The sequence below is a fragment of the Trachemys scripta genome, chromosome 3, assembly GCF_013100865.1.
Source record: "Trachemys scripta elegans isolate TJP31775 chromosome 3, CAS_Tse_1.0, whole genome shotgun sequence".
Lineage (NCBI taxonomy): Eukaryota > Metazoa > Chordata > Testudines > Emydidae > Trachemys > Trachemys scripta.
The window spans coordinates 138,293,762-138,319,949 of NC_048300.1; the positions used below are offsets into that span (position 1 = coordinate 138,293,762).

The 26,188-nt window shown below is 42.0% G+C and overlaps 1 protein-coding gene across 1 annotated transcript in view; it reads right to left on the reverse strand.

Moving 5' to 3' along the window:
- Nucleotides 1-16,365, reverse strand: part of ZNF292 (zinc finger protein 292) — a 61,780-nt gene extending 45,415 nt beyond the window's left edge. Inside the window, exon 1 of the mRNA XM_034766076.1 lies at nucleotides 16,158-16,365. Coding sequence (XP_034621967.1) covers nucleotides 16,158-16,319 — 162 coding nt within the window. The 5' untranslated portion in view covers nucleotides 16,320-16,365. The remainder of the gene's footprint in view (nucleotides 1-16,157) is intronic.
- Between the last annotated feature and the right edge of the window lie 9,823 nt (nucleotides 16,366-26,188).

A 26,188-nucleotide genomic window follows, 5' to 3' on the forward strand; every position in this document is an offset into this window, starting at 1 on the left:
ATACAGCCATTTAAAGTGAGCGGCTTATAACTATCAGACTAATATAACTTTTTCGGTGCGAAGCTATGGAAAATCTAAGACTCTGACCTTCATGAAATGTAAAGTATGGACTGTCCCCATGATCAGTTACTGAATAGCGCCAAGGATCAGTTTAGAAGTATTTCAAAAGTTATTGCACTCTAAAAGCTTTAGGACGTCAACTTATAGACAATTTGCAATGGTTAAGAGTTATTTCCTCAGGAACTTCTTGGTGAGTAATGCACTCAGGCTCTGGCTTAGAGGACTAAGCATTACCCCTTGAACACAAGGCCAATGAGTTTGATTCTCCTCCTCTGGAGTTTTGGGTTCAGCACACACCCACTTTTAGCTTTGTGTCTGCGGCCACAATGGGGATCACTGTGCAATTCTTTATATTGCAAACACATGTACTAATACGCTATAATGTGAACCAGACCTGAAATAAACACAAAACCCATGACTGCATGAAAGTAATTATTGTTCCTGTCACTGTAGAAAGTGTTCAAATTAGTCAATCATCACGGCTGAGCACTGCGACTAATCAGCATAACTGCACTGTCAATGCTATCTGTAAAGGAGGCTGACCAGGAGAAAAATTAGTTCTGATAATGTGCTTACACCACAGAGGAAGAGACAACATCTTTGGAGCAAGTGTAAGCTATCTCCAAAATAGCAGTGAGATATTTACTTCAGAAGTATTGTCAGCCATGTAACTAAAATTGTTCTAAATCTGACATTTTCTCCTCCCTCCCCCAAGAAATTATAGCACTTCAAAAGGTGAAACTGACAGGTGTGAACCCTTGGTTTGTGTAGACTGGAAGAATTACCATAGGAAGTTGTAATTTGTTTTCTGTGCTTATTTTTCCTCGATAAACATAAGTTGTTGTTTTGACTGATGACATTACCCTGGAACCACACTTGCCACTGTCAACCTTATGCCAGTCCTTAGAATGGGCCTTTCTATTGGTATGTTTCCTGATGCTCAGCAATCTTTTCAACTTGCTGAGAATCACGACAACTTGCTTTTCTTTGATCACACTCAGTATCATTATTCAATAAGAGCATGATTACAATACCCAATTGCTGTCTTCCCTCTATTAATTAACGTTACTGTCCTTGATAATAGTTTTAAGGTAAAAATCTGAATACATATGTGGATTTTAGAGCGCTCTGAAATATCAGCTGTTAAAACCAGAAATTCTCTCAGGGTTAAACTTCCAGAAGAAGCTCCCACAGAATGCAGCAAACAACAACTAATGTACACAATACACATTCTCAGAAAGCTGCCAAGGAAAGGACTCAAGCTCGCAGTACCTGGGTGCTGTTTGGTTTCAATAACCACAGCATGTTATCTTGAACCACTCACTTTGATATAAGGCTGCCTGCAAACATTCTGGCACACAACAAGGCCCCAGTCATGCTGTATGTACACAAATAAATGACAATCTGGCTTGTCATTTTGGCTGGATCCACACTGTAGACCCTGGACAACTTTTGAAATATTGCTTCCCCAAAGGCAATGGATGACAGACATTAGCAGAGACCAATCCTCTGGGGGCAGATAGCAGTTTGAGGAGGAGGAGAAGAGCAATCGATCAAACCTCAGACCTTTGCCCAAAATCCCCAAATTGTAGAACTATAAAATTTTGACATCAGCTTTTTTTTTTTTTTTTTTTTAAATGGGGTTGTATCTTAAGAACCTCTTGCTCAGATGACCTCAAATTTGGACCGCGACCCACGAGGTACAGCAATTTTCAAAGCAATCCACGTTAGCATGTAGACTTTAGAGCACTTAGAAAAATTGGCTGTGAAACAGTCATTTAATCTCAACCTTAACTATAACGTTGCTACCTCTCCACTATCAGTGCATCCAGTACACTTTAAAGAGCATGCAAAGGAGATGTATTTCTACTTCTCTTTCTGGGGTACACATCTCAACCTTATACTTGAACAATATGCTTCTCTCTACCACTTCAACTGAATCCCCTTTAATTTTATTTCCCTTTTTACCCACATCTCCCACAGTACTGTACTCTAGCCCAAATGTGAAACGGACCCGTTCCATTCTGTTACTGCTATGCGGCCACACTATGTGCGGTGCTAATCATTTGATGCCTGGAATAGATGAAAAGTAGAAGGAAGAAAGGAGACGCAAAGATATTTAAAATTTAATATATGGAGATATACCTATCTCATAGAACTAGAAAGGACCCTGAAAGGTCATCGAGCCCAGCCCCCTGCCTTCACCAGAGGACCAAGTACTGATTTTGCTCCAGATCCCCTAAGTGGCCCCCTCAACAACTGAACTCACAACCCTGGGTTTAGCAGGCCAATGCTCAAACCACTGAGCTATCCCTCCCCCCTCATCCTCTCTCCCTCCTGCCGCAACAGCCTCCATTAAACAGAGTAAGACAGCACTCATAAATCCACTGCTCCTGCAATCCTTGCTAGGGATACGGCTAATTAGGCCTGGTAGACACAAGAACTGCACCGCTTTAACTAAAATCCGTTACAATTTCCGGTGGCAAAAATGCAAAGGACTGGGCAAAAAGAAACCAGATTCTATGCTTATACTCTCACTGTGCACTGTCCAGCAGAAAGGGGTTTTGTGGAAGCAGCACAAGAAGCCTGATATTGGGAAGAAAGAAGAACACCTTGTAATTTGATTGACTGGAACTAAAAAGAAACATTTAGTATTTACCTACTCTTGAATAAAGATACATTTTAACTCCAATAAAAAAAGGGCTTCAACATTTTGCAACCAATACAATTTGTTTTCTCAGGGCTGGTCCACACCACAGGCAGCTTACTTGACCTAATAACGTCACTGTTTACACTACAGCCTTCCTCCTGCCAATGCTAGTGCCCTATTACACCAACTCCACCTCCATGAGCGGCATAAAGATTATATTGATGTAGTTAGGGCCACGCACTGTCTGTGTAGACACCATTTACTTACAATGGCTGTCGGATCTTGTCAATTTAATGGCTGGAGCCATGACAAGAGTTTTATTTTTCATAGCGGCTTTCATAAAACTCACAGAACACTTAAGATTTGTGGAAGAAACTACAGGTAAAGACAGGGAAGCAAAGTCAATGAGAGTAATCATTAACTCCTCTCTCCTGGCTCTTTCCAGAAAATAAAGAATAGCAGTTCTCTAGCTTTGTTTGATGGTAATCCTCATAAATCTGTCCACCTGCCCTAGTTACTGTGCATATTCACTAGCTCGATTTTCATTTCAATAGTTCCAGAAGATATAACCGCAGACTAATGGTCTAGCTTCAAACATCTTAAAAAAAAAAAAAGGGGGGGGGATTACAATCCTAAGGATTTAGTGATCTCACTTTAATGCCTGGCAACTACTTAAATCAGTCACAAAATAAATTATCTGCAGAAGAGACCCAGGACTGCTATGGCAGATATGTTCCAGGTCATGATTGCAGTAACAGACAGCAGCATAAGGATGTTTGTGCAGATGCTGTGCAACCAACCACCTGGCTCAAGAAAAAGATTAATGCTCATGACAGTTATTAAACAATTAATTCACAGCTAAAGTTTTAAATTCCACACAAAAGACTACATTGGAAACACTAAGGCTCTGTTCCTGCAAATGCTTATACACAGCTCAACTTGAAGCAACGGGAGGAGTCCCATTCATGTTCATGTGTCTTACGTAGTTATATCATCTTTTTCTGTAAGAGAGCATCCCACAACCATTAACATGTTTATCCTCACAACATCCCTTTATGGTGGTACTATTATCCCCATTTTTCAAATGGGGAACTAAGGTACAGGGAGACTAAAGGTATGTCTACACCTCAAATTAAAGTGTAACAGTAACACAGGTAGGCTCACTGCACTAGTTTTAACATCGCTAGTGCAAGTAAAAATAGCAATAAAGACCTGGCAGCATGAGCTGATGCTGCAGCACTAGCCTACCAGGATACGACTCTGGTTGCTAGCCCACACTGATGCCCATGCTGCCAGTTTCACTATTACTGTTATCCACTCCAGCTAGATTAAAACGAACATAGGTATGCCTATCTGCATTACAGTTACAATTTAGTTTGCAGTGGAAACATACCCTAAAAACTTGCTCATAGTCACATGGAATCTGTGGAAGAGCAAGGAACTGGGGTTTTGAAAGGGAATTTCAAATAGTATGGAAGCAGAAGTGGAAGAAAACAATTTTGGTATCAGGGCTGCTGTCATTCCCAGAGCAAGCATATGGACTGGGGGGGAAATCATGGTAAAAGACAAAGATGAGGAGAGGGAGGATTGAGTCTCTTGGTTTGTACATAGAAGGGAAGAGGCAAGATGTTAAATATTCCCATTTACGGGAAAGTGAAATGTGGAACTGGCCTTTGAGCCAAACATTGTGGGTGGTTTGTGAGTTTACAGCACTTACTAGAAATGCATGATACAGAAGATTGGTAGGTTTAAGAGAATTTCTAGTGTGTAGGTTGAGGCTGGTCAGGAATACAAGGCAGGAGTTTTGCTTAAATCCCCCTTTCTGAACTTGAGTGTCATAGCACTTGTTTTTTGTACCATTCATCTCTGACGTTGTTGAACAGAGTCATATCGCACTCTATTACTACTTAGGTGATCCAATTAGAGTTACTTCTTGAATGTAATCTTGCACGAAGTAGGACAAAAGTTCTTCTGCATCCTCAAGAATTAACTATTCTAAGCAGCAATTTTTTAAAGCGTCGAGAACCTGCTTCCCTAAACCTCATAGTGTTGCGACATACTCTCTGTTTAAAAATGAGTAGTTGAAGTCGCGCATTGTTAGACTTAGGTGCTTCTGATCTCCTTATCTATCAGTATCTTTTTTCCTGATCAGTTCAGTAGCGTAAACATATTGGTATCTTTATGCTTTTGAATTGGAATCCATACCACTCCGACCGTAGGGATCTCTCGTCTCAAATTTTCATCTCACTAGTCTTATTTCTTAATCTTCTCTTCTGTGTAGTTTGTAGCCAGCTGTTAGAGTATCTCATTGATTTTTGAAATTCTACCATGTTTCAGAAATACCTATTATGTTAAACTCATCCACTGCCAATCTATTTCGCCTATTTTTTGCTTGAGCATCTTGAATTGGTTTAGTTGAATTGTCAGTTTTCTTGGAGGTGTTCCTATTTTTGTTTAACTCTACTCTAAAACCAAGTTTTTTTCTGGAGTTTTCCCATGATCTGAACTTTTCCATCTAGTTCAGTTGTAATTTCTCCTCTATCCTTTACTAGAGGAAGAGACTCTTTGTATTAGACATCAAGAAGTGGTCCTTGTCTAACTATGAACTATAACTTATCAGCTTTCCCAACACTTAAATTTAAATAATCTCCCCTAACCTTTAAAAAGCAACAGAGGGTCCTGTGGCACCTTTAAGACTAAGGCTTGGTCTACACTACCCCCCCAATTCGAACTAAGGTACGCAACTTCAGCTACGTGAATAACGTAGCTGAAGTCGAAGTACCTTAGTTCGAACTTACCTTGGTCCACACGCGGCAGGCAGGCTCCCCCGTCGACTCCGCGGTACTCCTCTCGCCGAGCTGGAGTACCGCAGTCGACGGCAAGCACTTCCGGGTTCGACTTATCGCGTCCAGACTAGACGCGATAAGTCGAACCCAGAACTTCGATTTCCAGCCGTCGAACTAGCTGGTAAGTGTAGCCAAGGCCTAACAGAAGTATTGGGAGCATAAGCTTTCGTGGGTAAGAACCTCACTTCTTCAGATGCAAGTAACCTTGTCAGTTAGCTGAATCTAGTTTATAACCTCTTCCATCAGCAAAAGATTCACCCAATTGTTAGTAATAAACACGGTCCATTTATTAACACATACAATAGGTAATAGCACCTTGATCTCTTGGGATCCAGGAGCCCTCTGTCACTGACTCACTCACTATGTAGCTTAGGCAAATCACTTTCTCTGTGTCTCAGTTCCTTCCTTTAAAAACCAAATATATGTGACACAGGGATATTGTTATTTTGCAACATTCCATCAGTAGTTACAATATGATGGTTGCATGGAAAGCATCATAAAAAAAGCATAATCTGAAGACAGTGAGGTTGTAAGGTAAGGTGTCACTAAAGGACATAATTGAGCCTGCAAACCTTTATTATGGTTGGTGATGTACAAGATGGAAAGAGCCCAGCTTGAGGGCTACAGCGTTGACAGTGAAGATGACAATTTCACTTGCAAGTTTTTAATCAATAAGAATGAACATGGAACCACTTTGTTTTTGTTTTTTTATATTTGTAAAAAGAAGTCACTTTTCAGGATAACACCATACTTTAAAATCTCTGGCATATGAGACGTTACATAGGGCATTTCAAAATTTTCCATGGAACATTCCCCCTTTTCCCCCCTACAAGATTATTTTGCGTCTCATCAGCTCAACCCTGCACATGCGCGCACACACACTTCTACTTGGCTGGCCTATGAGTTTGCATGGTGATACATTTCTTCTCTCCCCTTCCGGATGCTGCATCCTGTCATCTCCAGATAACACAAAGCTTGTCTACACACAGCACTGAGATCAGATAGTGAACACAAGAACTGAGAAGCCCTAATCTATTTTAATTTACTTTATTCATTAGGAACTCTAAATATATTTTTGAATTTGTCAAACACTTTTGAGAAGTAGTATACTTGTTTTAAGATTTGTCTATTCATCATGCTCTCTTGATTCTCTCCATCACTTTGAAGCATAATGAGTCAAAAAAGTCCTATTTGATTCCGTTCTTAGATGACACTTTCCCCTCAAGCCCATATCATTCTTTTGGTACTATAAGTACTACAAAGTGATTTTTACAAGAATACAACTGCTGCCTGCAACACAGAGGACAGAACAGTGTTAAGTGCAGGGGTGGGTTGCTGAAAGGTTGAATGAATGTGGAGTCCTGCCTGTCGCTGAAACATCTCACATAGGATAATTTTGTTCCAGTAAATTAAAGTTTCCATAATAGTAAATCCATTAGACCAATAATCAAAGACGACTTCATGCAGCCACACCTATTAGCAGTCATGGAAGGAGCTCTGCCAGAAGCTTTTGGCATTAAATGAATCTTCCTGTGAGGGCAAGAGACTGTGCCAAGCCCAGATTGACCGATTTAAATAATCAAGCAAGACTAACCATTAATGCTACTAAAGAAATGGTTCTCCCGACTGACAAGGAATTGTCACTCTCACACATAGGGAATCCATCAAACCAGAAATATAACTTCTAGGACACAGTTGTGGGGACAGAGAAAAGAGAATGAGAAGAAATGAAGAGACTGCAGAACCTAGTGACGAAAACCTACATCCACAAACAAGACACCGAGTTAAAAATGCCTTGGGAAAGAAATGGAGGAATCATAGAATTGTAGGACTGGAAGTGACCTCGAGAAGTCATCTAGTTCAGTCCCCTGCACTCAAGGCAGGGGTAAGTATTAGCTAGATCATCCCTGATCACTGGATGTCTAACCTGCTCTTAAAGATCTTCAATGATGGAGATTCCACAACCTCCTTAGTCAATTTATTGCCATGTTTAACCACTCTGATAGTTGGGAAGTTTTTCCTAATGTCCCACGTAAACTGCCCTTGCTGCAATTTAAACCCATTGCTTCTTGTCCGATCCTCAGAAGTTAAAAAGAACAATTTTTCCTCCCTTCTCCTTGTAGCAACAATCTATGTACTTGAAAACTTATCATGCCCCCCATCCCAATCTTCTTTTCTCCAGACTAAACCATTATTTTCTATCTTCCTTCATAAATCATGTTTTCTAGACCTTTAATCATCTTTGGCTGCTCTTCTCTAGACTTTTTCCAATTGTTCACATCTTTCCTGAAATGTGGTGCCCTTAAATGGACACTATTCTCCAGTTGAAGCCTAATCAGGGCGGAGTAGAGTGAAAAACTACTCCTCATGTCAGGGATAGGTAAACTATGGCATGCGTGCTGAAGGCGGCACGCGAGCTGATTTTCAGTGGCACTCACACTGGCCAGGTCCTGGCCACTGGTCCGGGGGGCTCTGCATTTTAATTTAATTTTAAATTAAGCTTCTTAAACATTTTAAAAACCTTATTTACTTTACATACAACAATAGTTTAGTTATATATTATAGACTTATAAAAAGAGACCTTCTAAAAACGTTAAAATGTATTACTGGCACGCGAAACCTTAAATTAGAGTGAATAAATGAAGACTCCGCACACCACTTCTGAAAGGTTGCCAACCCCTGTCTCATGTCTTGCTTACAACACTCCTGCTAATACATTCCAGAATGATATTTGTGGTTTTTTCCCCCCCCCCCCCCCTTTTTTTTTTGCAACAGTGTTATTCTTGATTCATATTTAGCTTGTGATCCACTATGACCTTCAGATACCTTTCTGCAGTACTCCTTCCTAGGCAGTCATTTCCCATTTTGTATGTGTGCAAGTGATTCTTCCTTCCTAAATGGAGTACTTTGCATTTGTCCTTATTGAATTTCATCCTATATACTTTAGACCATTTCTCCAGTTTGTCCAGATCATTCAGAATTTTAATTCTATCTTCCAAAGCACTTGCAACCCCTCCCAGCTTGATATCTCCCACCAACTTTATAAGTGTACTCTCCATCAATGATTTAGATAATGGCATAAAGATACTGAAAAGAACCAGACCCAGAACTGATCTCTGCAGGACCCCACTCAATATGCCCTTCCAGCTTGACTGAGAACCACTGGTAAGTACTTTCTGGAAACATTTTCCCAACCAGTTATGCACCTACCTTATAGGTAGCTCCATCTAGATTGCATTTCCCTAATTTGTTTATGAGACGGTCATGCGAGACAGTATCAAAAGCCTTACTAAAGTCAAGATATACCACACCTACCACTTACCCCCCATCCATCAGGCTTGTTACCCTGTCAAATAAAGCCATTAGGTTGGTTTGACATGATTTGTTCTTGACAAATCCATGCTGATTGGTACTTATCTTATTATCTTCTAAGGGTTTGCAAACTGATTGCTTAATTATTTGCTCCATTATCTTTCCAGGTACCGAAGTTAAGCTGACTGGTTAGTATTTCCCCAGGTTGTTCTTATATCCTTTAATAGTTTGGTACTATATTTGTCCTTTTCCAGTCCTCTGGAATCTCTCCCAACTTCCATGACTTTTCAAAGATAATTGCTAATGGCTCAGCTATCTCCTCAGTCAACTCCTTGAGCATCCTAGGATGTATTTCATCAGGTCCTATTTACTTGAAAGACATCTAACTTGTCTAAGTAATTTTTAAACTTCTTCTTGCTCTATTTTAGCCTCTGATCCTATACCTCATTTTCACTAGCATTCACTATGTTAGACATCTAATTGCTATAAACCTTTTTGGTGAAAACAAACAAAAAGGTCATTACCCAAATTCTCTGCCCATTTACTACACAGTGCTCTATTTTCTTTGCCCATGAAGCTGAAATGGATCTTGAGTAAGACTGCAGTAGTAAATTTTACCTGATTTCCTGTATGCTCCAATAACAATGGCTCAGACCAATCTTAACAGGATAGCATTTTGTGTCTTGTTGCCTTTTTACTTTTCTGCATATGCTGCAAATATATGTTTCTAAATGCTTTTGTTCTGCCAAGTAATGTCTGATAATTAGGGTGGTCAATTAATCACAGTTAACCCACACGATTAACTCAAAAAATTAATCACAATTAATTGCAGTTTTAATCACACTGTTAAACAAAGGAATACCAATGGAAATTAAATATTTTCGGATATTTTTCTACATTTTCATATATATTGTATTCTGTGTTGTAATTGAAATCAAAGTGTACAGTAATTCCTCACTTAAAGTCGTCCCAGTTAACATTGTTTCATTGCTGATCAATTAGGGAACAGGCTTGTTTAAAATTGTGCAATGCTCCCTTATAACGTTGTTTGGCAGCCGCTTGCTTTGTCCACTGCTTGCAGGAAGAGTAGCCCGTTGGAGGTAGCTCGTGGGGGCTTGGAACCAGGGTGGACTGGCACCCTGCACCCCTCAGCAGCTCCCTGCTCCCCTAAGTTTTGTAGCTGGCATTGCAAAGTATTTACGTGCCAGAGATGCTAAACATTCGTATGCCCCTTCATGCTTCGGCCACCATTCCAGAGGACATGCTTCCATGCTGATGATGTGCATTAAAAAAAAAGAAAGCATTAAAATTACATTAGTCACTGGGGGAGAACTGCATGTCTCCTTGCTGTTTTACCTGCATTTTACCATGTATTTCATGCGTCAGTCTGCACTGCTTTGGATTGTTATCGAGCAGAACCCATCATCAGCATGGATGCTTGTCCCCTGGAATAGTGGTTGAAGCATGAAGGGACATCTGAATCTTTAGCGCATCTGGCACGTAAATATCTTGCAATGCGGGATACAAAAGTGCCATGCAAATGCCTGTTCTCACTTTCAGGTGACATTGTAAATAAGTGGGCAGCAATATCTCCCCTAAATGTAAAAGAAAACTTGTTTTTCTGAGCGATTGGCTGAACAAGAAGTAGGACTGAGTGGACTTGCAGACTAAAATTTTACAGTTTTATTTTTGAAGGCAGTTTTTTTAAAGCATAATTCTACATTTGTAAGTTCAACTTTCATGATAAAGAGATTGCACTACAGTACTTGCATTAGGTGAATTGAAAAATACTATTCTTTTGGTTTTTTTACAGTGCAAATGCTTGTAATTAAAATATAAAGTGAGCACTGTACACTTTGTATTCTGTGTTGTAATTGAAATGAATATATTTGAAAAGGTAGAAAACATCCAAAAATATTTAAATAATATTGGTATTCTATTATTGTTTAACAGTGCAATTAAACGCGATTAATTTTTTTAATCGTGCAATCGCAATTAATTTTTTAAATTGCTTGACAGCCCTACTGATAATTCCTCTCACGTCCAGGCAATGTATTTTGAACACTTAGGGTCAGAGCATTTCAGAAATAAAGGTGTTACTTGAAGAGGAGTTCGGTTAGAGTCTGACCACTGTGAGGAAACAAAAAGCCACATAATGGTTCTTTGATGGATAGTGTATTAACTTCAACTATTCTTAACATACAATGGCCAAAAACGTAACAGGGAAATGGTAGACATTGGTTCAAAGGTTGGTTCCACTAAAGTCAAGTTCTAACTGCTAACTGGGACTTCAGTTTGCAGATGGAATTTGACCACTGTTTTAGGCTATGTCCACATTACAGACCTTACAGCAACCCAGCTATGCCACTGTCAACGCCAGGGAGCCTCTCAGGGTAATCACAATTAGCTAACTTTACAAAAAATGATTGCTCTTGTCCACACTAAAGAGAAAATTATTTGCATTTTACTAGTTATATGCTTTTGGTTAATGTTTTCTAAAAATGCATTTTCCCAATATAAACAAAGCCACTGACACAAGACAACAGGTAGATGGGATAAAAAGATGTGGGTATGCAGCAAGTTTTCAGAGACTGAAAATATACAATTTAGCTCCCTATTTGCTGAGCTGTTAACAGCTCAGCAAAATGTTCTGTAGGCAGAGCAGCAGAAGAGACTCTCACAAGAGATCTGAAGTAGTTTTATACCACACAAAAGGGGCAACATAGGAGAAATAAGGTGTAGGAGAAGAGTGAGATTAAGGCTGGCTATTCGTAGAGTGAAAGCAATAAAAAGCCTGATAGGTAGAGTGGAGCTAAACAGCAAAGGACATTAAAAGTAAGGACAAGAAATTTATATCTGATGCAGTAGGAAGGAATCAGCAGATGGATGAGAGGAGGAAGGTGTCACAAATCAAACAGTTGGAAGAGAGGATATGGCAGCCCTATTTTCAACTGACTTAATGGATGCAAGGTTACAGTAGTCAATGCCTAAGAGGAGGAGATTATAGTAGTTATTATGCAATATGTAAGGGTTTGGCTTAGAGCTCTGGCAGTCTGGTCAGTGCTGTATTGGACTGTATTGTACACCGTTACAGGAGAGTGAGTTGAATTTTTTTTTAACTAAATATTATCAAAATTATCAAATCAAAGTTTTAAAATATTAATCAGTGGCAAGGAGGACAGTTTCTTTGGAGAGTTGTCCATTTTAAACCTTCAGTTACTGCAGAATCTTTTTCATTAAAAAATAAATAAATTTCTTGTCATTGAAGACAACCTTCAAAAAAGTGAACCAATACAGATCTGTCTTCCTGAGTCTGCATACAGATCACTCTAGGGCAGTGGTTTCCAAACTGGGGTTCGTGAACCCCTGGGGGTTCACAAAATGTTACAGGGGGTTCTCGGAAAAAAATTCCCTAATGGCAGACAGAGCTGTCCCTAGGGACCGCGGGCAGCATGAGGACAGCAGCCCGGAGCCCCTGGACTTCTGAGAGCTAAGCAGATCAAAGCAAGCCTATCTATCACATTGAGGAGATTTAAACTTCAAGACTTCTTATAAGAAATGGAAAGGGAGGTGGATTTTTTAAAATTAAATAGACAGTATTGTTTTAAAATTATTATGAAGAACAAGTTTAAGCTTTGTTGTAATGTGCATTGTTTGCCTAGACTGCTCAAGACCTGAATGCTTGTGTAGGAGGAACTCTGAGTTGGCTTCTTAAATACCTTCAAGCTGTTTCACATCTGATGCTCCTTGATGAAACATAGGAGCCTTGTCTTATAACAGGCTTATTCAAAGTGATACAAGCTACGAAAGTGAGATCTTGGAAGAGTATTGCTGTTTTCATAATGTAATAAAAATACTGTAATGATAAATAACTATAATAATAAATAGTGTGTAAATAAGCATGTCATAAAAACAAATGTCCAAGATCACTGCTTTTATAATTTATATTCAGGTAAAGGAGAAAATCCCTGGAAATATTAATTTTTAGGAGGGGGTTTGCGACACTTGACATTTTAGTGAAAGGGGTTCACCGGTTATTAAAGTTTGGGAACCACTGCTCTAGGGCCTCTGCTGCTGGTCATAGCTTTACCAAACTGCTTGAGAAGTTTGCTTAGTGTAAGTGACAAGGGACTAGTCACTTTCACTACTAATATTCAGACCTTGCAGGCAGCAGTGAGAGGACAAAATCTTGTCGGTATAACTTTCCTGGTCTTGTGAAGTATATGACCAGCAACAGATGCATACACTGTAGCTGGAAGTAGATCCAACTAGAGGATAAAATAAGCATATTTATATGGATGAAAACATCTACAGTTTCATTTCCTAAAAAGAGCATAAGTCAGCCTCTAATAGTCAAAGATTAGAAAAATCTTCCCTGTAGCCTGGTTGTTCCATAAGTTTTCTTACACCTTCTTCTAAATAACCTGGCACTGGCTACTGCCAGACACATGATATTGGACTAGAAGGACCACTGGCCTGATGTGGTATGGCAATTCCTATGTTTCTAAAAGGAGAAGCTGGAGAAGTAGAAACGGCTTTCCTATCCAACAACCCACAGGCTCAGAGAGAGGTTTAAATTTGAAGCCCCTCAAGTAACTATTAGCCAGAGACAGACAAGAAAGATGGAGCCCATGAGCCATAGGCAGAGGCAGCAACTTGGTAGGTACCCCAGTACACCCACCTCTTTTCAGAAACTGTGGTTACAGTTGGACTTCCACATGTAACAGCCTGTTGAGACTAGGCCTCTGGCTATTAGGTTTAGTTCTTAGAAAGCAAACACCTAATCTGTTTTTCAAGTCCATTACTAAATCTTGATTTCAGTATCTTTGTTACAGGTGATTATTCAGAAGCCAAAGAAATACAGCATGTCTTTTAGACACTGAGTTGCAATTAAGAAAATCACTTTACATGCAATTTGAACAAATGTTGATACGGAATCCATGAGAGTAAAACTGAATCCCATTACACCAGCTGTACAGCGATAGTATAAAGTAACTGCACTTTTCTGGGAACTATGCAGAATAATAAGGTACAGCTTAATATCCCACGTATGTTTTTCTAAGAATGATTAAAACATGTAAAGTCTATGCAACAATGAAAATTGAATACACAAAAATGTTTACTTTACATGTATAATGAAAACTGTATGAAACTACAACAAAACTGAATTTACACTTTGTTTCACTCTTACAGGATAATTAAACAACACTGGAATAAAGCTATCCTATTTTTACCGGGAACAAGCAAACGTATTTTTAAGTCTTATGATACCTGAACCGTGTATACCAGAATGGAATTTTGAAATTAGCTAAGGGATTAGCTAATCAACTTCTACTGAAGTTAACACAACTTGAGTGGCTAAATCCCTTATTCGGCTTGGAACCTCAGAATCTACTGATGAACTAATGCACATTTTATAACTACATTTTACTCTAAGAAGCGTAAAGGTACATTTATTTCTCAAGTGGTGTTCTAACACCTACAATTTCTTAAGCTTGTTATAGTCCATCACAATTAGTGCTACCCGCCTCATAAAGACTGACATTATCTATGCATCTGTTCAACTCTGCCTGGTTGTTCAAATTCTAACTGTTGCTACATTTCTTCAGCACTGCTTTTCAGACTTTGCATAGAATTAAGGTTGCAAGTTTTGAATATGCAGTCAAATTTTCTAATTTTTTGCATATACAAATAGCCAACTATCTTTAAAAATCAAGGTAGAAGTTGTCTTTGAAGTATCACTAAAAATATGGATTCCATGGGAAGACTTCCAGTGATGTAGACTTTCTACAACAGCATTAACAACCACTGCCACCCAATGCATATAGCCAAACTTATGATTTGAACCATAACCATTACTATGAAGTAACTCCATAATAGAGAGCACTACACATTTAGGCATCAGCAAGATTGTGGGCACTACATGTTTAGGGTTCCACAGTAGATAAAGAGATGGGAAATGTATTGCTTAGCTGCTGAAAAGTTATGTTACAGATTTTAAAAAAAAAAAATCTATTTGTTTCTTTGGCACTTGCAAAGACTTCAGTATCTTCGAATTTAGTTGTTTAAAGTAACATTGAATCATAGTGCTTTTCACCCACTGGCATTATGAATCTGATCCATGCCCTCTGTAGGGCCATCACAACTGATGCAACTTTTAGTAGTAGGAGCAGTTAACTTTAAAATATATCTCTTTATATCTTCCAGTGATACCTGATATTAAGATGTTAAAAAGAGTAGGGAAAAAAAGCAAAGAAAACGTGTGGAAGTTTTGCAGGGCAGAGGAGACCTAGTTTAGGACTTTACACACACTATGGTGGATGGGGCTGTGTATGTAAAAAGCTCTTCCTGGAACTGGAAGTTGTTTATCCTGCAAGAATTCTGCAGACAAGTATTTTTTGTAAGTTTCTGGTGTCTAACAGTCTAGAAACATTTTATTGTTTAGCTGAACAAACATTTTTTTTACTCCTTAGTTGAGAAGGGACAGAAGAAAAGTGAACTATTCAGTATGATTTACGTTATCTTACAGGAGATAGAGGACTATTATAACTGTAGAATTATGCCACGGGAAATGCTTTTCCTGCACCAATTAGATAGCGACGGTGATACTGACAACGGGGCTCCGACAGTCCCCCAGCACATCACTGCAAACTGATTCCGTTGGGCGTGAGGAAGGAGGGGAGCAGCGCAGCCTCACAGGCGGCCGAGCGCACCCTTCTCCCCCGGGCTGGGCAGACCCAGCGGCGGCGGACAATAACGGAAGCCCCAGGGCGGTGCCGAACTCTCCGCACGGCCGCCCCGCACTCCGGAGCGCGCGCGGAGTGTAAACAGGGCCCTGAACGGAATCTCAGCTCCTCCCCCAGGCTCGCGAGCCCTGCCCGGGGGAGGGGGCCCCTCACCGCCTTACTCCCAGGGCCGCTAGCGCCGCCGCCAGGAACAAAGGCCCTTCAGAGCCGAGGCGACACCAGCCCGCAAAGCACAACAAAGGGGCCCAGAGACCGCGAGACGCGGGCGAGGGGAGGGATTACGGGCCGGGAGCAGCTCGCCGCGCGGGGGGCGGGCCGCCTAATCCGAGCCTACAATGAGCGGCAGCCTCCCCGCTGCACCATGCCCCCGGCCCGCGCCAGCCGGGGCCAACCAACTCCGAGCGGGACTAACCGCCGCCGAGCTGCTGCTTCCTCCCGCGCGCGGCGGGGGCGGCGCTGCTCCCGCCCCCCGCTCGCTCTCTCTCTCTCACACACACACACACACGCACACGAAGGGGGGGAGAGGGCGGGAGGCGGCCTGACCTGGCACAGCTGCTGACAGTACTCGGTGGCCGCCTCCACGGCCGGCTCCGCGCTCTCCCGGAGCCCGCTCTCCAGCTCCAGCAGCCGCTCCCGCAGGCGCTGCAGCTCCAGAAGGCCGCCGCCGAGGTTACCGCTCTCCTGCTCGGCCTCCTCATCCGCCATCTTCGCACCCCGCTCCGTCGCGTACGCAACCCCCCTCCCTCGCCCCCGTCCTTCGCCGCTCAGGTCACGTGATTACACAATGCCACGTTCCGGGGAGGGGTCACGTGCGGAGGAGAGGCGGGAGCGCGCGCTCCCTCGCCCACTGCCGAAGGCTTTGGTTGGGAGGCGTGGCCATTGTGTCACATGACGCGATGGCGCGCGCCCATGGGACAGGAGCTGCGTCGCCGCCACGTGATCCTTCTCCGATGGCCTTTTGGCGGCAAATAGAGAAGACGAAGCTCAGTTCTGTCTGGTTGCCCTTGCCGTGCCTTGGGTCACGTGACGTGCTGGTGGGTAGGCGGGGTAGGAGCCTGGCGCTGATCTAGGCTGCTGTGGAGCCTCCCTCCCGTTTCAGAGCAGCTTGGCCTAGAGGCCGGGGGTCAGAGGGGCCAGGAAACCTCAGTGCCATTCCTGGCACTGCTGCCCAGTGGGAGGCATAAAACTAATGAAGCTGGGCTCCCTGGCTCTGAACGGCTGCCTCCCCCCAGTCTCCACAGCGAAGGGCAGGAAAGGGAGGCCGATAAGATTTCTTTGCAGCCTGTCAAGACAGCCCCCATCAGTCTATTCTTCCTTTGTTCTAGGGTGCTCAATAACCGATTTCTTTGCAGTCTTCCTGAACAGGCTTCATCATGGTCTTTCTATTCTATTCTGCTACTTATGCCGTCTTCACCAATGTGGTCAGGGCTGGCTCCAGGCACCAGCCTGGCAAGCAGGTGCTTGGGGCGGCCGCTCTGGAGAGTGGCGGCACGTCCAGCTATTCAGCAGCAATTCAGCAGACGGTCCCTCACTCCCGCTCGGAGTGAAGGACCTCCCGCCGAATTGCCGCCGCAGATCGCGATTGCGGCTTTTTTTGGGGGGGCTGCTTGGGGCGGCCAAAACCCTGGAGCCGGCCCTGAGTGTGGTAACTGGGCACCCTCCAAACTGTGCTGGGTAACATGACTAACTTTTGTTATGTGTGACTCTGTTTTCTGTCCACGGGGGAGAATTTTGTGGGTTTATTTTAAATATTTTGTATTTATCTAGTTTATCACTGCTGTGCTATATGTGTTTTATTATTGAAGACACACGTCTTACTTAGAACAGCCCTGTGAGTTGGTTGTTGTATCCTGTGGAAGTTCATTCCACAGCCTTGAGTCAGCTCCCAAAAAAGTACCATCTCCTGCATCAATGAGCATTACCATTATGGTGATTAGCTCCAGTGTGCCTTAGAAGTGGAGTTGTTGACCACAGTTCTCATCTCAAGAGATCTTTTAGGTATCCTGGCTCCAGCCCATTAAGTACCTTGAAGATAAGGACTGAGACCTTGAATTGGACTTGATATCCTATAGGAAGCCAGTATAAAGAGGCAAGGGCAGGGTTAATTTTCTCCTAGTAATCCAAGCTGCGTAGGAGATGTGCTGCTGTGTTGGAGTTTCCTAAGAGCTGATGGCTTTGTGTCTGTGGATGTTGCATTGGTGTAGTTCATCCAGGAGGTGATGAAGGTGTGTATTACTGAAGTCTGGTCACCATCTGTCAGGAAGTGATGAAACCTACTATCCAACCAGAGTTGGTAGGGATGGTGTTACTCACAGGTGCTGCTATTTGTCAGCAAGGAATTCAGGAACACACCTAAACTGTGGATTGATTTAACCAATTATGGGTATGTAGTTTCAACCCAAGGAGACTGCTCTGTATCTACAAGCCCCGCAAAGTGTTTCCCTATGCTCACCAAGCTGTTGTTCACTCATGGGCTGATCTTGGCCAAGCACTGTGCCAGTTTGGCAACAGTTCTGTTATCATGTGCAATGAAGAAAAAATAGAGCTACAGTATGTGTCCTTTGCCCATTGTTGGCATTTGAGTCTGTGTTGTCTTACCAATTCTCCTTAGTGGCTGCAGGTACATATTTATTAGGATCAGAAAGAAAATTGATCCTTGTGGAACTACACAAATGATGGGTTTGGAGGTGGAGACTTTCACAGTGGCAGCACTGAAAAGGCAAGATTGTAGAGGTAGACCTGAGAGCCTAGAAAATTCCCTGAAAGCCTGAGTCCCTGGTCAAACTTTTCATGTTAGGCAGGTATGTCTCCAGCTTCACTGAACAGGCAGACATGCTCTCCACCACTCTAGGGCCCAATTCCTTTTAAGTCTTCCATTTCTCTATTTATTTTATTTCTAAATGAAAAACCCACTTCTCACTATCTTCTACCATATTCAGGGGCACACCTCTCTAGTTCCATCTTTGCACATCTCAGCCTCAACGCAGTACCAGAAAAATCAAACAATTGTGCAACTCCCTGAGAATAGGCACACTGATACATCTTTGCAACCGAAAGTGACTACCCACCACCCACAACTTCAATATTAACAGAAAGAAGCAAACACTAGAAACATCTGCCTACACAGTGTGACATTTGGTATTTCTACTAAGTTATTCATGCATCAGTATTAGTCCAAATATTTTCCCCTGGAGTGCTTCACTGGATAATACTCTGCAATTATTTATTTTGCTATTTATAATTATTTTCACTTAGGGGTGGAACCACGTTAGTCAATTTCAGATTCTTAGCCCATCCTTGTTCTGTGTTGCTGTCTTGTTTCCTCCTTTCCCAGGGGTTTTCTGAGTTGAGCCCAGGCCAGGGAGCAAGGAGAAACTGGAATCTATTGTCTTGCTTTTACAAAACAACATGTTAGTTCTCAGAGACTTTAGAGTTGAGTTTGTTTTGTTCTCATTTAGATCAGGCTGAGGGAAGCCTGTCCTGAGATTGTTTTATTTCTATTTGTGCAAGGCTGCAGAAAGCTGGAACATTGCTCCTTTAAGCCTGGTTCCAAAGGACAGTGATTCCAACCCTTAGAGTTAGGCAGTGGTCCTGTTACACTATCGTCAACTACATACTCACTAGTCACTGTTTCCCACCAGTTACAGAATTCTTTGTCCTGCTTGCCTAATTCATTTCTCTGTCTGTCTCATGCAAACACACATACATGCTACATCCACCAATTTTTAAATTTTCTATGGACTGGAACTGAGTGATGGTCATATTTCTGTCAGATATGTTCTGTTCTTATGTGAAAACTATTGATTTTGTCAAGTGTAATTTGAATCGAAGGGCACTTTATTTTACAGAATGCTCTACCTTTATATTGGAGCATTATATATTACATGCCAGAAACAGAAAACAACATACAATTGTCTAAGCACTGAATAATAAAAGATACAGAAGAAAAAAATTGCAGACAAAGTAGAACTAATTTTCTTTGTATTTTAAATGTTCTGTTCAGAGTGTGGCTTTCAGTTAATATTTCTGTTTCTCCCACCTTGTACACACAAATCCATTTAATCTGTTTTGAAAGAAAAAGGTGTGATTCCCAGCCAGATTTTTTTTTTTTTTTACATCCACAGTGAACTTAGAAAGAGGAGCAATTCCCCATCTCCTGTACAGTTATTTCAGTCTCACTGGCTTTTAGACCCTAATCCTTCATTTATGCACATGGTTAATTTTGCACACATGAGTAGCTGAGTTCAATGGAACTATTAACAGGGGTAAAGTTAAGTTTGAGTTTAAGTGTCTGAAGGATTGGCCTTAGTTTCTATATTGTCTGCACCCATATGTAGCTTTTCCTCGGTGCTCCATTCTGCCTCATGTGCATATGGTAACATTCAACATATCAAATTCCTGAAAAGCTGGATGTTACATATCAGTCAACAAGCATGATTCTGATAAATTTCATATTGTTGCTACATCACCAAGTGGAAGAAAGCAACAAGGAAGAAAACTTGTGGGGGGAAGAAATAAATTTTCTTGTCAAGCATGAGCAACATATTGCTCAAAAGCACAGGACTCGCTATTGAATTGTGAGTTGTGACAACCCTGTTAGGCATGAGCAATGTAATAAAACTAAAATTAACTCTAGTTGGGTTTTTTTTGTTTTTGTTTTTTTGTCTCATCCTACCTTCCATTTGTCTGGATCATTAAAAGTTGCAGTATTATTTTCTCAGCAGTTTTGGGATTTTTGAGGTTGGCCTGTGTCATAATTGGTACAAGTAAAAAGAAAAGAAGACCAAAGAAGTAGATTGCAGATTGTAATATATACAAATCTGCAGCTCTGACACATGAATTCTAGAGAATAAACTTGCCAAACCATTGATAACTGTTTATGGAAAATTGAGGTATCAGTGTACTAGGTTTAAAAAAAAAAAGTACTCATCTTAAAAAAAGAATGAAAAAAGAATGATCCTGACACTCTGAATGCAACATTTTAATGAATGCAACATTACGCTATAGGGTTAGAGCCTAAATTGGTTTAATCAGGGTAGGTTTGTTAACTTCAATTAAGCTATGCCAGTTTATGCCAACTGAGAATCTGGCTCATAATATTTTGTCACAATGTAATATCTTTCTCTGATTGCATAGGTATATCTTGTAGGCAACAGCAGCTCTGAAAATGAGTAGATATTCAAGAACCAACTTTCCTTGTGATATGCACATTTTCTAAAAAGAATTGCTTCACAACCAACAATAAACATTTTCCAAGATTTAATTGCTTATACTGACCCTACAATTTGTAGGATTTCTTTAATAGCACTGTCATGTGACTCCCAACAATATTGCAATATGCCATAATAAATGTGAGGATTATTATCAGACAAAATAGATGGGAGATTATTGCTAGAAAGCAGTAATACAGAGGATCCGGTGAGGACAGTTGACAGTAATGAGATATGAGCTCAAAGTGAAAAAATGTGAATGCAGTACAGGAATATGTTGTATAAGTAGTGTATATATATTAAAATATCCTATTTATTTAGAGCTTTTTATTAATTTATTATTTATTTGTATTATGGTATCATCTCGGTATCCTAATTCAGATCAAGGTCCCATCATTTTTGTCCCTATCCAAAATCGTTTTCTATATTTAAGTCTATGAAACTATCCCTTAAAAAAAAGAAAAAGAGGTGTATGTAGTGAGATCATGCCCTCAGATCCTCATGTTGTCTCCTCCATGTGCAAATCACCTCTACTGTGCAGAAGAGGGGATCTGTTCCCTCTCTACACATTTTGGACATGAAGAATTTTTATCTGGTCCAGGGATCTGTGCAGGAGGAGGGTGCTGGGCCTGCGAAAAGAGGAATGTTGGGGCAGGATTTAGGCTGGGGTGGTTACATGTTATTCCCTCTCCAAGGAATGGGGAGATGGGAGTACAGTGGAAAGGTAATAAAGTTCTAATAACTCATCAACTTGGGGTCTGGGATATGTTTTAAATGTGGCTATCACATTTACCTTCCTAAAGTTAAGAACATAAGAATGGCCCTACTGTGTCAGACCAAAGGTCCATCTAGCCCAGTATCCTGTCTTCCGATAGCGGCCAGTGCCAGGTGTCCCAGAGAGAATGAACAGAACAGGTAATCATCAAGTGATCCATCCTCTGTCGCTCAATCCCAGTTTCTGGCAAACAGAGGCTAGGGACACCATTCCTGCCCACCCTGACTAATAGCCATTGATGGACCTATCCTCCATGAATTTATCTAGTTCTTTTTTGAACCCTGTTATGGTCTTGGCCTTCACAGCATCCTCTAGCAAGGAGTTCCACAGGTTGACTATGCGTTGTGTGAAGAAATACTTCCTTTTATTTGTTTTAAACCTGCTGCCTATTAATTTCATTTGGTGACTACTACTTCTCATAATTCAAGAACTAGGGAACAACACTTCCTTATCTACTTTCTCTACACCAGTCATGATTTTATAGACCTCAATAATATCTCCCCTTAGTCGTCTCTTTTCCAAGCTGAAAAGTCCCAGTCTTATCAATCTCTTCGCATACAGAAGCAGTTCCTTATGCCTAATAATTTTTGTTGCTGTTTTCTGAACCTTTTCCAATTCCAATATATCTTTTTTGAGATGGGGCCACCACATCTGCACACAGTATTCAAGATGTGGGCATACCATGAATTTATATAGAGGCAACATGATATTTTCTGTCCTATTATCTATCCCTTTCTTAATTATTCCCAGTATTCTGTTAGCTTTTTTGACAGCTGCTGCACATTGAGTGGATGTTTTCAGAGAACTATCCACAATGACTCAAAGATCTCTTTCTTGAGTGATAACAGCTAATTTAGACCCCATCGTTTTATATGTATAGTTGATACAAAACTGCATCATTCCATCTATCTTGGGCAGCTGGACAATGGGGCTTCTCCACCTGCCGTGAGATTCCTCTACCACCCCAAGGTCCAACATTGCCTGTAGCTCCTGATGTATAGTGTCTCACATCTTCCTGGGCAGGAAACAGTGGTTTTTCTGGACCTTCTGTCTGGGCTGGGTGATATGGTGACAAATTAGCCACGTTCATCCAGGTCATGTGAGAACACAGAAGGGAAAGATTGGACTACCTGCAACATCTGAGCCCATTGGGACTGCCGGAGTCCTTCCCCCCAGGGAAACTGTGTCTGAGTTGTGAGAGCACAGGCATCAGTCTTTGTGTGGCGGCTTTGTGTGGCTTCCATTGTTTCAGCTATCATTAAGTAAAGGGGCATTTAACTGTTTCCCAATTCATCTGGAATGGAAGGTGACTAGCACGCTGTGAGCAGGGGTGAGCCTCCCTGCCCAGAGGTTGCAGTCTGTGGCAGCAGCCCTGTCTAGCAGTTATAAGGTAGGGGAACCTGGGCCCTCCCACTCCACTGGGTTCTGACCCGGGGTACTCACTATAATGCAGGAGAATGCTACTTGTGGTCTGGTTAATGCTCTCCCTGGGCCTCTTCCTGCCAGTCTGCCCCTCCCCTTGGGGCATGTTGTGCCTGGCAGTTGTCCCTGGTGACCTGGTCCCTGGGTCTCAGCAGGGTAGGGAGACTTGGCTCTGTATAGCAGACCTTGCCCTGGGAATGCCCTTATGGCATAGTATCTTTGCAGCAGCAAGCGCAGGTCTGTCTCTCTTTGTCTGCCACCCTGCTGTGCTGAAGAGACTCCCTTTTAAATCCAACTGGGGCATGCCCAGCAGGCCTGTCAGGGTGGGGCTGCCCAGGCAGAGAGTTGTTCTTGTACTCTTAACTCTCCAGTGTGGGGTTTATCCATCCCATCTCTCCCCCATCCTTTAAGTCTGGGGCTGCTGTGTCCATGTCCAAGCCTGGCAGTCCTCCATCCCAGGAAAATAAGTCTGTATTCTGATGTTTGTTCCCTGGCCTGTGGTCTACCTAGAAGCATAAGGTGTTAAGGCCAAATACCACCTCATAATCCAGGCGTTAGTGTCCTTCCTAGAATTGAGCCAGCAGAGGGTGTGTGATCCTTTATAAAGAGAACCATGTTTCCCTGTAGGTATTACCGTAAAGCTTCTATGGCTCATTTCACCATCAAGGCCTCTTTTTCTTTAGTCAAGTATGCCTTCTCCTGGAGAAATAGATTTTGGCTGATGTTTAGATGTATCAGATGTTCTTCCTCTTCAAAGTCCTGGAACAGTACTGCCCCAAGCCCTATGTCTGAAGCATTGGTGTGGAGTATGCACCATTATGTGATGTCCAGGTGGAAGAGGACTGAGTCACTGCTCAGGAGGTCTTTCAGGGTCCTGAAGTCTTGATTGCAGGCTTTGGACTAGGCAAACTTCTTGAGGCTAGAGTTCTTTACTAGGTCTGTGAGAAGTATGGTTATCATGATGAAGCTGGGTATGAACCATCTATTGTAGTCAGCTAGACCCAGAAATCAACTAACTTGCCTCTTTGTCAATGGGATAAGGTAGTCCATCAAGTTCTGGACCTTCCTGATTAAAAGCCTGTTTGCCCCTTTCAATGGTGTATCTCAGATATGACACCTCATGAAACTTCAACTGGCACTTGGCTGTGTTCACTGTGAGGCCAGCATCCTCAAGAGCCTTTAGGACCATCACTATATGCTCAAGGTGTTTCTCCCAATTACCATTGTAAATGACTATATCATCTATGTAGGCAATTGCATACTGACCATGTGGTTGCAGGACTGTGTCAATCAATCTTTGGAAGGTCGCTGTAGCCTCATGAAGGCTGAAGGGCATAATCTTGAAATGGTACAGGCTGAAAGGTGTTGTAAAGGCTGTTTTCGCTGAAGACCCCCTTGTGATGGGTTGCCTCCCCCCCCCCCGGGGTGCCACCTGATGTACTGGGGTACCAATGAGCCCGCCTGTTCCACCAGCCTGTCTCCCTTACACTGTCCTGCTGAGCCAGGCCCTCAAGCCTCCTCCAGCATACACACATATAGGGACACATCCAGCTGCAGAAAGACACAGACTGAAATCAGCACAGCATTGGAAGGCTTCAGCTATGGAATTACTCAGCACTCAAGTGCACACCTCCTCTGGGGTGCAAACCCAAAATTGTTTTGTCTTGTGCTGCACAGAGAACTGTACAGTGTAAACTCATTGAAATTCGCCCCCTCCCTCAATGTGGAGGAAGATATGCACAGCTTTTTGTCACCTTCCTCCCCCCCCCCCATTTATGAATTCCACAAACTGGTTTTAGAGAAAACAAAAACAAGTTTATTAACTACAAAAAGATAGATTTTAAGTGATTATAAGAAATAGCAACCAGATCAAAACACATTACCCAGAAAATAAACAAAAACAATATAATCTTAAAATATTAAAGAAACTAGTTGCAAGTAAAAAGAACAGGAGTACTTGTGGCACCTTAGAGACTAACAAATTTATTAGCGCATAAGCTTTCGTGGATTCCACTCTATATGCATCCGAAGAAGTGGGCTGTAGTCCACGAAAGCTTATGCTCTAATAAATTTGTTAGTCTCTAAGGTGCCACTAGTACTCCTGTTCTTTTTGCGGATACAGACTAACACGGCTGCTACTCTGAAACCTGTCATAGTTGCAAGTAGTAATTTCTCACTCTGTTGTTTTAGATAGATTGCAGAGGTTCTTGAAGACAAGCTGCTCTTGCTTGCAGCTTAAAAGTCCAGGCATTTCTTTCACAGACCAGATACCTTCCCAGCCTAGGATCAATTCTTTTCCTCCCCTTTGTCTTTGTTTCTTAGATGTTCACATCAGTCAGTCTGGGTGGGGATTCAGTGAAGAACCACCCTGATTATGTTACTCCCCTGCTTTAAATAGGTTTTACATATGGCGGGAGCCCTTTGTTTTCCAGTGTGATTCCCACCCCACCCCAGTGGAAAAATACTGGTATTCTATCATGGAGTCCAGTACCAGATGACTTGATCAGATGACCCTGCAGTGTCAAAGCAGCCATGAGTCAGGGGTTGTTTGTAGCATCCCAGGAAAGCTTCTCAGGAAGGTGGTAGATTAGCATCTTTAAAGACCTATTGCTCTCCCTAATCGTCCATTGACTTGTTCCCAGCTAGCCAGCCAGACTGATTGCATTTTATCTGGTGGGCGTTCCTCAGGTGCAAACACTTTTGTAGTACAGATGTGTAGCCAATATTCTTAACTTTAGATACAAAAATAACACATGCATACAAATAGGATAATCATATTCAGTAAATCACAACCTTTCCAATGATACCTCACATGATCTATCTTGCATAAAATACATTATGATTATGACACAATCATATAATATTATTATGAAAAATATGGGAAGCAGTGTCACACTCCTTATCAGAGGGATCTGCCAGTAGCCTTTGGTCAGATCTGAAGCTGGTGTAATTGTGGGCGTCCTGACCCAAAGGAGGATCATGGGGGATCACTGCTGCTGGTGGTGGTGCTGCCTTCAGAGCTGGGCAGCCAGCGATCAGCGGCTGTTGGATGGGCGCCCAACTCTAAAGGCAGCACTGCTGCCAGCAGCAGCACAGAAGTAAGGGTGGCATGATATGATATTGCCACCCTCACTTCTGCATTGCTACTGGCGAGGGTGCATAAGTAA